This window comes from Rhamphochromis longiceps, linkage group LG10 (assembly GCF_057381845.1).
Source record: "Rhamphochromis longiceps isolate RC_006_pf linkage group LG10, R_longiceps_female_GT1.1, whole genome shotgun sequence".
NCBI lineage: Eukaryota > Metazoa > Chordata > Actinopteri > Cichliformes > Cichlidae > Rhamphochromis > Rhamphochromis longiceps.
The window spans coordinates 21,216,907-21,230,936 of NC_140566.1; the positions used below are offsets into that span (position 1 = coordinate 21,216,907).

Sequence of the window (14,030 nt, forward strand, 5' to 3'; positions counted from 1 at the left end):
GGGGAGTATAAAAAAAAACGCAGAACAGCAGTGAAGCTTTGTGTACGTGGTGACTCATATGAAGAGTGAACAATTAGTTGTTGATGCTGTACAAACTTTAACAAAAAGACAACTATTATGAAGAGCTGCAGTGCATATTTGGGCGCTGATTGAGATTGGGTACTGCCGAGTCAACATCAGTTAGTGATAAAGTGCCAGCGTGACAACTCTGCAGACTTGGCAAGTTATTTTAAAAGTCTGCGCTCCTTAATTTGGTAATGCAGGTCAAGCGTCACAACAGAACAGTTAGTAATTGTCAGTGCAGACAGTCATTGTTGTGGGCTATAGACAAGGGTTTTGAGTGATGTTGGTTACATAACTGATTGGGCCTTAAAGTCAAATGAAGGGGGGCTTTGAAGCCATTTTGGCATCCCACTGCACTCTAACCTGAGTAGGAACAATGTGCATACAAAGCCAAGTTTCTGCTCTTTGTTTGGGTTAGAAATGGATTCAAGGTATTAAAGGTGCATTAGGCTGCTTTTCAATTACTAGTAAAACCTTAAAATGAAACTGTTATTTCAGCCAATGGGGCAACTACATCAGTTTAGTTTAAATAGTAATAGGTATCCTAAAAGTACAGTTCAAAATGTGACTAGAATTAGGGAACATCTATTGGTGTCTTAGGACAGGTGTAAGCATTGGCCATCCAAGTCTATTGCACTGCTAATATTCTGTGACACGAGGCTCAGTCACTTGTGAGTCTCCGTCATCATAGAAAGTCAACACAGCTTTTTCAGTTCAAACACACCAATTTATTTTCCAGCGCCCTGCCGTCGAGCCAGGCTCAGTGGACGTTCTTCTTTATAGTGTTCTTCTCTAGTTTCTCCCAAACAGTCCACACAGTACCTTTGCCAATTACTGCACAGCGTCTCCCAGCAGTGATTAGCTCATGCACAACAGGTGTGTCACTCAGCTCGCTTGGCACTGCTCCCTGAACCAGCTCCACCTCTCCCCTCTACAGCTGAGCTACACATTCACATTCAGCCAATTTGGAATCACAACCTAACCAAACATGCGTGACTTTGAACTGTAGAAGGAAACCGGAATACCTGGAAAGAATCCATGCTGACGCAGGGAGAGCGTGTAAACTCCATCGAAGAGGGTCCCTGATGACGAGCATGTTGAAACCAGATACCCTCTTCCTATGTGACAGTGTTAACTACTGCAGTACCGTGCTACCCTAGGATGGCATAATCATACTTAACTTATTTCCTTACCAGTGACGAGAAGCAACCCTAAAGTCTTAACAGCACTTTCTATAGCGTTGTTAGATAACATCATTCTACTCCCAGCTCATGTAAGTATTTGCCTTTTACATGAAATATCACAAAAGAAGCAACATTTAACACAAACTAGCTTCTTTGGTCTAAAAAAAGAGGACAAGAACAACTGGATATAGTTTTGTAGTGCTGTGCGTCATGCTGCTTGGAAGTTTTACAACACTGAAGCCTGGTAAAAATATTTGTTATGAGCAATACTCGCACAAGGTTTTGCTGATTAATTTGTTCATTATGCAGCTTACAGAGATGCAATGACTAACTCGGGCATGAGAAAAACAACCGAGGATGCAAATTAAAGAGAAACGGTAACTGAAAGTGGCATAAATCTATGACAGTATCAGTTTTGTGACAGAAGGGTCTCCTCCATATATCTACACCTGTTTCTGCTTTTCTGTCTGCAGTGCAGATTTGCCTGGACAATTTAACAAAAAATAAAAAAATATGCATATGCAGACATATAGCACAGCTAGTCTGAAGTTGCTGAATTGACAGGACTGTTTGCAGGAAACCTACAGCAAAACAAATTTAAAGCTCATTAGGTCATAATTTTGGTTTGAGAGGTCGATACTGAACGCTATCAATGGATTTGTTTGTCTGTTCTGAGCTGTTCCCCACAGTTATGCTTTAACTAATTTCTCCCTCTTTGTTCGTTGTGTGTGATGAATGGAGTTCTTTACTGCAGGATCTGGACAGTGCAGTAATTGGGGCATTCATAAAGAGATTATGCCTGCACTGATGGGAACAGGGCTTATTTCAAAACACACACACAAAACACGTCTCAGACCACTTATCACATAAGCACTCATTTAGGTTGTGAGTTTAACTCTCCTAAACTTGCTAGACTCTGCAGAAGAGTGTAACTATATCTTGCAGAGGTCTACATGCTGGACATAACAGGAGAGGGGAGGGTGAGGGAGGGCGTCTCTTATCGGATTGGTCTGTTTCTCAGCAGCCAGCAGGGGGAAACTGGCCAGCTGGTGTCAGTGGGTCAGACTCTTTTCTCACACAGCTTCTCTTCACATTCGAAAGGGAACTCATATTCACACAGGAAGCCTTTGAACACATGGAGAGAGAAAGGCAACGCCTGTCATCAGTCACAGCAGAGTAGGTGTATATGATCCGCTCACAATCACATGCTGCTAACAAGCTCCTTTCTGAACTGGGTGGACTGTGTTTGACAGCTGTCTGTCGGTTAACTGGCAAGGCAGAATGTCACGACGGGACCAGAGGTTTCGGCGAGGCACGAAAGGACGGTAAGAACTGAAATCTTTAGATACGCGTAAGAGTGAGCGAAAGGGGAGGAAGCATATGAAAGAGTGAGTCAAAGGAAGAGAAAAAATAAATAGGGAAACTTCTAAACGTCTGCATGTATACTTCCTCAAACAGAAGTCTGCCAACAAAATAACACTTGAGGTTTATTTTTTTTGGAGGTTGTTTTTGCTCTAATGTTCACAATAACAAAAAAGCATGTTGGAGCACATTTCGCAAGTTACAAAGAAAATTATAATTTGTTTACTTTGTAAACATCCCTGTTCCTCAGGCCAAAACCTAAGAGTTAGCATTTAAAGTCTTTTATTTAGCATAAAGAAATATGTGAAACATCCAGCGTGACACAAGCAGTTTAAAAAAATCCTTTTAAGAGCTTTTTTTTTTTTTTAAAGGAAGTCCGACATACCAACGTACAGAACACGGAGGAAACGGTGGTAGGAGAAAACGTCATGAGATTGTTAACATCTGACCGAGGTTCAGTTCTGACGTCATAACTTCTTTAGAGACACGAGAACAAAGGGGATTTTTATTGACAGGAAAACACTCAGGTGACCAAAGAGAAATGTGGAGAGATGGATGAGGGGGCGGGCAGTAGAAACAGCTGAACTGATTCCAGGTTTTCTTGCAACCAGATGCTTTAGCGGAATCGCAGATGTGGAGCTGGAAGGTTCCACATCCGCGGCCTGCAGCACAGTAACAAAGACAGGAGGTCGAAAATAAACCTGCAGCGGTCTGATGGCTTTATTGCTTAATTATTTCCTTAGCAATGAAGGAGAAGCGAATCTTGGTCTCTAGCAGCACGTCCTACAGTGCTGTCAGAAAAAAAAGAGATCCCACATGTGAGGGTGTGCGCACTGAAGAAGCAATGTGTTGCTCTATCAGCAACAACAAAACGAGCTGTTTGGTGTTGTTAACAAAAACACAAAGGGAAAGAGCTGCCTATAGTTTTCTGTGACGAAATACTAAAACCACAACAAAAACGGCAGAATGAATCGTGGCTTTAAGTTGTTTTGCAAGACTTAAGATCACTTTAACATATTATGAAGAAAACCTTTAAAAGAAACTATTGTAGGAATTATGCTTTATTCTCAATATGACACAACCTTTTGCTATTCTTACAAAAATGGATTCAAAGCATTTACCGCATGAGGTTTGGGGAGAGGAAACATGGGCCAGTACTCAACCCAGGAAGTCACCTCCCACTCCGGCTGCAGTGTTGGAGAGATAAAGAAGCAGGGCCTTTATCGTACACACTATAGTATTATTCTGCTTTAGCAGGGTAACGATGGGTCTCACTGTAATCTGCAAACTTTAAAGGCCTGAAACTGAACATTGTGCTCTGCATTTAAGGAATGTATGCTATTTTAATTTTTAACAGCTGTGTTGTGCAATCTTGAGTGGGTGTGTCTCTATGGGGAACATTGTTTTTGTGAAAACATGTGACTAGTCTCTTTGCATGAATAGTCCTTTTTTGTAAAAACCAATATTAATGTCACCCCGGGCTGATTGTCATGGTGATGTCAGCATAGAAGTAAAGATAAGTGTATTTCCTTTGGGTGTATGCCTCTTTGTGACCAGATCATATTGTTAACCAACATAAGAGAAGAAATGAGTAGAGTATGAGTGGAATCGTATACTGCGTTCATAAAAAGGAGCTAAACAGAAAGCAATAATCTGTTGTCTCACAGACCTTGAAATGTGATACTCTTTGTGAGGATTTCAAGTCCCACATCTTCCATCCATGGTTAGGCTCATGTTACTTTGTCTGCGTATCTGAATCTTTTCTTTTTTTTGTTTTTTGCTCAGGTTTTGTTCCACTTTCTCACTCTGTTACGCCATATTCTCCCGTTTCCCTCTTGTCTCTGCAGGTGTTGTGAATGTGGCTGTATTCTGTCTCACTGGTACTATGAAAGAGAGGGGCAGCTGTATTGTAAAAAGCACTACTGGTGCCGTTATGGAGGACACTGCCACGGTTGCAAGGAGACCATTGCAACAGGACTCATAATGGTAATATTGAAATCACTCAAAATTTTAACCAAAAAAAAAAGATTCTGATGAAACTATCCCTCTGAACACAAATAATTCACAAGTTCCTCACTAAACTTTTTTTTTTAAATAATCTTGGCTACAAAACTTTAGCATACATGGATTTCTAAGCTTATAAGATGAAAGCCTGATTAGCTGCCCTCTCTGTTGTCTGACTCACTTAGTCCAAAGCAGTCTGAACTGTCAGCAACAAATCAATTGGACTAGTTTAAAAATATCCCACTTATTGATCATTCAAAGCTTACTGCTGTTCAGACTAACAAGTTAAAAAGAGTTTTATATAATATTCAGAAACGGAATATGGAATACCAAATCTCAGCATGCTCCACCAATTATTCATAAATTCAAAGCCTTCCCGACTTTTGGTTTCCTCCTGATATGAAAGCATTTATTTTCTCTTTTGACTCTAAGCTAGAGGATATCCTCTGAAAACATCCTTTATGCAAGAATGAACAGAAACAGCTCGAGTGTTTCACAGTTCAGAGTGGCCCAAATAAATGCGTTCTGGTAAAACTGTATTATGTTTTTCATACACTACTGCCCTGCATATAAACAGGTTGCTGGAGAGCAAAAGTATCATCCTGAATGCTTCACTTGCATGAGCTGTGATATGGTCATTGGAGATGGAGACACCTACACGCTTATCGAACGCTCTAAGCTCTACTGGTAAGTAAGACTCTGAAAGGAAAAATGTAAAGAAGTCTTGTGTGTTAGCAAATGTGTAAGCTGGAGATGAATGAGTGAAATGGAAACAACCTCTTTCTGACAGATTTACAGTTATGTTAAAGGTTAGGGACTCTGGGTGGTCCTATGGAAATACTAAGTAGATCCCATGATTCAATAGCTTGTAAAACCACTTTTAGCAGCAGTTGAAGTAAATGTTCTCTGTTTGACTTCATCGGTCTCATGTTATTTTGGAAAATTTCTTTCCAAAATTGCTTTAGTTAATTGAGGTTAGCAGGGATTTGTTTATGCACAGTTCTCTTAAGGTCCCACCAGAACATTTCTATCAGAGTAAGATCTGGACTTTTACTGGACACATTGAGTCGTTTCTTTTCAGCCAATCGGTTGTAGATTTTCCACAGTGCTTGAGATCATTGTCCTGTCCCAGTTTCGGCCAAGCCTAAGTTTATAGTCGACTCAATGACTGTCAGGTGACCAGGTCCTGTGGCTGCTAAATAAGCCCAAATCATCGCCCCTCCACCACCGTGCTTGACAGCTGTTTTGAGACGTTTGTGTTGATATTCTGTTTTTGTTTTTGTTTTTTACAAACATTGTATGTGCATTATGGCCAAAGGATGCTAAATCAGAAGTCTTTTAGGTCTGTCCAAATGCCACTTTGCCAGCCTAAGCTATCCTACCATGTTCTTCTCTCAACACTTCCAAACAAGCCATACTTGTTCTTTTTTTTTTTTGTTTTGTTTTGTTTTGTTTTTTTTTATAAACTGTACTGTTATGAACTTTAACCTTTTAACATGCTGAGCCCTGTGGATTCTGAGATGTGGCTCTTAAATTTCTACATTTTCACTGAGCATTGCACAGTCGACCTTGCAACAGAGGTTCTCTGCACTCTTGGGAAGACTGTAGCATTGTGAATGCTCCAGATATGCAAACTGTCCAAACTTCTGCTTTTATGGAGGTGCTTACATTTGCTGAAGATTGATTAATCAAGTGCATTTGATTAGCAGGACCTGATGTTTCATTTTAGTTCTTTTTGAAGCAATAAGGGTGTACTTAGTTTTTCACAGGAAACTGAGTACACTGTGTAAACCTTTTTTTTTTTTTTTTTTTTTCTTCCCCCCCTTCCTTCAAGTCACTATAGTATTCATCTTTTGATTTGCCTCTGCAGTGGTCACTGCTATTGTCAGGGTGCTGTATCGGACGTGGAGCCAACTTCTCCAGTTACCAAGAGACCACACATGGTGGCGCTGGTCTCTTTCCCTCCACATGCAGTCGGACAACGAGGCCTGAGTGTAGTCATTGATTTCGGCAAAGACAAAAGTCCTCTTGTGACTGTGACAGAGTGAGTCTCTGAATTTAGCCATTAACAATTCTGACCCTCACGTCTCGCCCACCTATTCAATCACTGTCATTCTGTTCAGGCTGGACTCATCAGTCCTAAGCCCTGACCTGCTATCCTCTGTCCACACTGGTGATCAAGTATTGGAGGTTAACGGCATCCCAGTGCGCAATATTTCTCCAGAGGAGGTAGGCCTCAAACTACCCACTGCTTCAGTTATAACATCACAAGTTTAAGAGAGAAGAGACAAAAATGTCAACGTGACCATAATGTTAAATGTCCTTTCCACTAGATAAACCGTGTAATCCAGAACACAAGCAGACCACTGCAGCTGACCATTGAGCACAACCCACAGGCACCTCATGACCTCTTTCACTCGGACAGTCCCTCGGATAACATCTCTTGTCCTGAGCCCCCTGTCCGCAACAAACTATCTTCAACCCAGAAACTCCCAAGTCTGGAGGAAGAGCCAAGTCCCAGAGAAGAACCAGATGAGCAAAATGAACAAATTAGGATGAGACTCTCACCATCTCAGCACCAAGGGACCCCAGGAATCCGATCCAGAAACATTTCGTAAGTGATGTCAGCTGACAGCTTGCCTTAACTCAATACTCTCCCCTTTCTAAGTCTTTGTTTCTTTCTCAGGCGCAGCTGCAGTATAGATAAGTGCCCCGTGTCTCCTGGAATGCTGTCGCTTTTATCTCAAAAAAAAGAAATGGTTCGCTCAGAGTCTCTTCGAGTAGATCCAGGAGACCGGGCGCACCGCATCTTTAGACCTTCAGACCTCATCCACGGAGAAGTGCTGGGCAAGGGCTGCTTTGGACAGGCTGTCAAGGTGCCTTGCTGTTTCCATCATTTTGTTGCCTGACTGCAACTCGCTTTTAGTTGTAATGCTGATTTTAATCAGCAGCACTGTTATGAACTTATCTCTCTCTCTAAAGGTAACGCATCAGGAGACTGGGGAGGTCATGGTGATGAAAGAGTTGATACGCTTCGACGAAGAGACGCAGAAGACTTTTTTAAAGGAGGTAAGTGGTCGTGGGCGCAGAAAAGGCCTGAAGAGAGCATGACATGTTTAACCAGCATCCCTCTCAATTTGTACAGGTAAAGGTGATGCGCTGTTTGGACCATCCCAATGTTCTCAAGTTCATTGGGCTGTTTTATAAGGACAAGCGAATACATTTTGTCTCTGAATACATCCAGGGAGGAACTCTTCGAGAGACTATCATAAAAATGGTAGGTTAAACTAAGTTTTTATGTTTCTTCATGAGAACCATCAGCATACACAAACACAACATGGTGGTCATAATCTTTCTGTTGCAGGACAAGGATTTTCCCTGGAAAATTAGAGTTGGGTATGCTAAAGACATTGCAGCTGGGATGGTAAGTCTTTCAAGCCAATACTCTAAGAATAAAAAAACTTTTATTGCAAAATTAAGCTGTTTTGGTAAAAAACTTGTCAAATATATATATCATCTCTCCTTCACAGGCTTATCTACACTCCATGAATGTTATCCACCGAGATCTAAACTCATACAACTGCCTGGTCAGAGAGGTGAACAGATGTTTTATAGCACACATGTCAAAAATTACAGTATCTTCCATTATATAGCTCCACTTCAAAAACTGCTTTGTTACTTGAATGTGTTACTTTATTTAAATCTGAAATTATATCAACAAAACAAGCAAAACTTTGGTCCAGATACATTTCTAATCCAATTCCAAGACTTGTTCTTATTATTCTGCCAATGGTGAAAGGAGATCAACAGTTCTTGAATGTTAATGAATTTTACTTATTAAAATTCATTATACATACCACTTTCAAATAAATAAAGACTTCACAGCTGATTGTTATAACTTCTTTACCCCTCTTTGGTTGTGTAGAACCAGTCTGTGGTGGTGGCAGATTTTGGACTAGCCAGGTTGGTAATGGAGGAGAGAAACCAGAGCAGAACATCTTCGCTTGAACGTCCGACAAAAGGGACGCTGTCAGAGCTCCGCAAGCATGACCGCAGGAAGCGGTATACTGTGGTAGGAAACCCCTACTGGATGGCGCCTGAGATGATCCACGGTGAGTACACAAGCTAGGACACTACTACTTATGTTGAGGGGTGATCAGATTCTGAATCAAGCTCCTAAACCTTCACGCCTTTCGTAACGTAGTTTGCAATAAACCTTTGGTGGGTGCAGATTTAAAAAAATACATGCGTGTATTATTTCTTATGACAAAATGAAAATGGGATTCACAGGACATTTTCTAAATTCATTCAGGATTTATAAAAGCTGCTATCTTCAATATTAAACAGTGAAGATATTTAAATAATGGCCTGAGGATAAGTAGCTCCACATAATGAATGCAGAACCACTGAATATCCAGGACAGGCTAAGAATTTCTTCTTCATTTTCCTCCCAGGGAAAACCTATGATGAACGGGTAGACATCTTTTCCTTTGGCATCATGTTATGCGAGGTAAGAAAATCTGGACTGCTAAAAAGATTTCTGAAAATGCCACGTTTCTAAAACTTTTAACAGTTTTAAGGCTGAGTATGTCTCTGTCTTAAGATAATAGGGAGGGTGAGTGCAGATCCTGACTACCTTCCAAGAAGAAATGACTTTGGGCTGAATGTGGCAGGTTTCCTGCAGCAGTACCACCCTCCACAGTGCCCCTCTGCTTTCATGCCACTGGCTGTTCTCTGCTGTGACATGGACGCTGATAAACGGTAAGATTGCACCACAAGTAAATTAGATGGAGCTCAAGTATGTCTGTTGTTGACAATTATAAACTAATAGGCAAAGTCTTACCGTTTTTGTTTTTTCACCAGTACATACAGAAACAATAAATACTTTTCCAGCGTTCTTTTTGCTACCCAAACAGTGAATACTTCACTGAGTAATTCAGTAAATAATCTAGCTGCTGAATAGCCTACCAGTGGCGAAAAGTTTACATCAACTCATCATTGGCGTGAATGTCATAATGATTTTGGGGCTTTTATTAAATTCTTTGAACTTTTTCCAGGGTGAAATGATCGTACAGCACACATCTTTAATGTCTCTAAAAAAAACAAGAATCTATTCACACAAGGTCAAAAGTATACATACAAGTTGAAATGTATACATACTCGTATTTTAATAAGTGTTAAGAAGGTTCTACAGTGTTGATGCATGCTGAGTCATCCAGGTAAGTAAATCCTAAAAGGTCGATTCTGTTCATCTGAAACGTTTCGTGACAAGGTTCTACAGTGTCTTTTAACTTGACAAAGCCCAGCTCTAATAACGTCTCATGAGCAAACATGATCAACTACAACTGTTAGTTTCTCTTTAACAGCATAAAAACAATTGGTTTGGCAGCACTCATTGGTTTGATCAATACTCTAAACATTGGAAAAGATCAAAGCTCTAAGAAGGAAAATTGTAGATTCACAGAAGTTGGGAAGATCTCTTGAAGCCAACAACTGCAGATTCCACAATCCTCAACCTCATCCTCAAACAGCTGTACATCAGTACAAGTTATTCACATGTGTCACCAGTTTGCCAAAGAACACCCAAACTGTCACCCTCAGATGACAGGCATTTGATAACGATGTTCAAGAACAGCCCAGGAACTACCAAGGCTCAAGCATGAATTGGAAACAGCTGGAAAACCACCATCACTGTGGAGCGTGAAGCCAGTTTTACACCACCGTGGACTTAGATGATGCCCACCAAGAAAGAAGCCCTTGCTCCAAAATAGACACCTTCAAGCTCAACTGAAATTTTCCCACATAGACTCGCCATGCCTTCTGGAGAAAAGTTTTATGGTCAGACGAGACAAAGATTGAGTTATCTGGCCACAATGCCAAGAGGTATGTTTGGAGGAGTAAAGGTGAGGCTTTCAAACCTGGGAACCCTGTACCAGCTGTCAAACATCGCAGTGGTAGCATCATTCTCTGGGGCTGTTTTGCTGCCAATAGTACTGGTACATTGCAAATAGTGGCCTTTCCAAAGCCTCAACCCAATTGAAAATGTTTGGACTATGCTTAAAGACCAGGTCAATGCCAGGAAACCAACCAATCGAAATCAACTCTACCAATTCTGCCAAGATGAGTGGTCAAATATTCAGCCAGAATTATGCCAGAAGCTTGTTGATGAGTAACAAAAAAGGGTTCCTTGAGGTTCAACTTGTTAAGGGATATTTAACTAAACATTAGTTTTGGGGTATGGATATATTTGAGCCTGTATTTATACTTTTGACCCTGTTTGGGCTACTTATTTTCAAAAAATTTTAATGTCATTAAAGATGTATGCTGTACCATCATTATACCCTGGACACAAAAGTAAATGATTAAAAGCCCATAATTACCATGGCATTTATGCACATGACCTCTGACAATATGTGGCAGAGCATCTTAAAACTTCTCATTAATGCAACTTTTGCCTTTCAGTCCGTCCTTTTTGAAGCTGGAGGAGTGGCTGGAGAACCTGCTGATGCACCTGGATATTGGTCTGCCTCTGCTCTCTGAGTTAGAGCAGCTCTGCAAAGCTTTTTGGCAGAATAATAACCACCAATGCTCTGAAAACACAAATAACCACACTGAGCCGAATCAATTTACTGAAAACAAAGACCAAAATGGCAGACTTGACAGCCACACAAACCACGAGCAGAACGCTCAGGCTGACCTTACTGTGAGGACTGGGTCAGAGGGTAGAAACCAGTCGTGCCGCAGGTCGATAAGCACAGACTCATGCAATCATGGCTCTGAAACCTATGAACACAGTAACCCTGCAGAACAACTAGGAGCCCGGCGTGAGCAGTCAAGACCAGTACCAGAGCAGTTAAACGGGTCCAGGAGGATATACAAAGCATTGTGGGACACATCTACAGAGGATGGCTCATTTCTTTGATTGATGACCAAGATGGGACACATCTACAAAGCCCAGTGTTAAAGGAATAAGACTGTTTGTGGAGACATTTGTGTCTTTTCAGTCAAGTAAATTAGTCATGAAACTGCATTTGTGAGAGGAATATGTAAATGTAGAATCATGCAAGATATTCAACATGCGAAGCAGTAAATATTTGTATGTTGCCCACATTGGTCTCATACTCCACTGTGAACCAGTATTTATGTGATTGCAGCTAGAGCCCTGCTGACACTGAGAATAGCAAATATCAAAATTGAAATTAACTGTTTCCATTTTTTATTTTTTATTTTTTTAAAATGGAAATGCACAAAAAGAACTAAATTTTATTTAAATTCCATAAAAATTGTCAGTGGACAGATTAAGTAAAGACAATCCTTTTTTATAATTTACCTCGACTGTTTTTTGGGGGGATTTTTGTTTTGTTGTTGTTGTTTTTGTTTTGTGTACTGCAGCTGGTCTTTACTTATTGGCCAACAACATAAGCTAAATCTGGTTGTTTACCATTTAGGCTCTAGTTTCACTTTTACCAAGAAGCTGTGGAACACATGTCACTTTATGTCGCCTTATGTATTTGCTGCGGAAAAGTGTCAAACCGAATCTAACCCAACTGAGGACATTAAAACTTCTACTGCTACTAAACTATAATTAAGAAAATAAAGAGATGCAAGTCAAAAATTTTAACTACGATGTAGCAAAGATTTATTTACCAAACATTACACAAAATTAAATATAAACTATTTAATATTTTAAAATGCTGACCTTATTAAAGACAAATTAGCCAGAATTATCAGCACGGTTCTTCTTAAAGGATTGCACGCATTTTTGTTATGATGGACTGTTTACACTCACCTTTTAGGTACACCCTTTTGCCTTAGTTCTTCATGGCATAGAGTCTGGAAACATTTCTCAGATCCACTCAACACACAGTTGCTGCAGATTTGTCGGCTGCATATCCATGATGTGGATCTCTCGTTCCACCGCATCTCAAAGGTGCTGTAATAGATTGGGATCTGGTGACTGTGGAGGCCACTTGAGTGCAAAGAAGTCATTGACATGTTCAAGAAACCAGTTTGAGATTATTTGAACTTTGGGACAAATGATCTCATTCTGCTGGAAGTTGTGCACTGCGGTCATAATTCAATATGAGTCTCCCCCATTTTTATTTTATTTATTTTTTAAGATATATTTCACAGTCACCTCAAGGAACTTTATATTGTAGGTTAAAACATCACAACATAAAAACCCTAAAGGGATAGAAATGGTCAGCAGCTGTACTAAGGTAGGCTGAGGTATTTAAATGATGCTCAGTTGGGGCCCGAAGTATCCCCTGCAACATGAATACATGCATCCTTGTATCACCATTGATACAAGGATGCATGTATTCATGCTTTCATGTTGTTTGGGTCAAAGTATGACCCCACCATACAAATGTTGCAGCAGAAATCGGGCACTGTTTTGTTTTGTTTTTTTTTTTTGTTCAAATGCAGTGATCGTATGCAAACTGTAGTCTGTTTCCTGTTCTTAGCTGTGGCCTTCCAATTAAAGGTTCAACATGGTGTGCATTCAGAGATGCTTTTCTACATACCATGGTTTTAACAAGTGGCTATTTGAGTTACCATTGCCTTTCTATCTGCTTAAGCCAGTCTGCCCATTCTCTGACCTCTAGCATCAACAAGGCCTTTTCTCTCACAGATCTGCTGCTCACTGGATATTTTCTTTTCTTCCCTGACAATTCTTTGTAAACCCCAGACATAGGAAAATCCCATTTAAATGATCAGTTTCTGAAATACTCAGCTCATCCCATCTGTCAGTACCAACCATGCCATGTTCAAAATCACATTTGTTCCCTCTCTAATCTTAAATTGATTTGAAATTTAGCAGGACAACCTCCAAATTCTTCATATTAAATCTCTTAACAAATTTGAATAAATTATAATATAATCCCATGACCTAGCTAATATAAACTCACCCCCTGTAGGCTTGAGTGGGGGCCCTCTCTTGACAAAAACATTACTGTAGCCAACAAGGTGTCAGTCTGTAAATCAACCAGCAATATTTGAAAAATAAAGCAGCTCAATGATGTTCAGAGTTGACATTAAGAAATTTAGTCCAGAAATATATCGTGAAGACTTTTTAATCATTTGGAAGAAAAAGCTGAACAAACACTTAAAGATTAGCCTCACGTGTTAGCATATATTTAAATCCAATCGTTTTCCGGCTTGTTTATTGATTGATTTATTGTCTAAATGTGACTACTTTACTATATAACGACATGAATGTGTACACACTTACCAAAATATTTAACATACTTTTCTTATACAAAAAAAAGCCGTTAGGCTAGCTTAGTTAAACTGGCTAATCTTGACTAAATGTACCTAAATACAATAATATTAAAACATAAAAATGGCAGCAACTTTCAAACTCAAGCTTTCATGGTTGCCAAAAAAATTAAAAATGATTGCATAAATATAACTCAA

General features: G+C 40.0%; 1 protein-coding gene across 3 annotated transcripts; it reads left to right on the forward strand.

Moving 5' to 3' along the window:
- The first annotated feature begins 980 nt into the window (after positions 1–980).
- Positions 981–14,030, forward strand: LOC146660845 (LIM domain kinase 1-like). Of its 3 annotated transcripts, none has more exons than XM_085420878.1 (16): positions 981–1,336; positions 2,501–2,572; positions 4,457–4,595; positions 5,191–5,300; positions 6,484–6,657; positions 6,737–6,842; positions 6,947–7,227; positions 7,300–7,489; positions 7,596–7,682; positions 7,759–7,890; positions 7,978–8,037; positions 8,144–8,209; positions 8,539–8,725; positions 9,068–9,123; positions 9,217–9,374; positions 11,076–14,030. In XM_085420878.1, exons 2-16 carry the CDS (start codon positions 2,529–2,531, stop codon positions 11,533–11,535), a joined length of 2,250 nt encoding a protein of 749 aa, XP_085277004.1. In that variant the 5' UTR covers positions 981–1,336; positions 2,501–2,528; the 3' UTR covers positions 11,536–14,030. The 3 variants fall into 3 exon arrangements, with proteins under 3 accessions (XP_085277004.1, XP_085277005.1, XP_085277003.1); XM_085420877.1 differs by lacking the exon at positions 981–1,336 and adding an exon at positions 2,319–2,423; XM_085420879.1 differs by lacking the exon at positions 2,501–2,572.

Excerpts from the sequence above, each read along its gene's own strand:
- LOC146660845 (XM_085420877.1), top strand. The coding sequence starts at position 2,383 with ATGGAGAGAGAAAGGCAACGCCTGTCATCAGTCACAGCAGA. Across the intron at positions 5,301-6,483 it reads GAACGCTCTAAGCTCTACTG|TGGTCACTGCTATTGTCAGG; the intron begins GTAAGTAAGACT and ends TTGCCTCTGCAG. Across the intron at positions 7,228-7,299 it reads ATCCGATCCAGAAACATTTC|GCGCAGCTGCAGTATAGATA; the intron begins GTAAGTGATGTC and ends TTTCTTTCTCAG.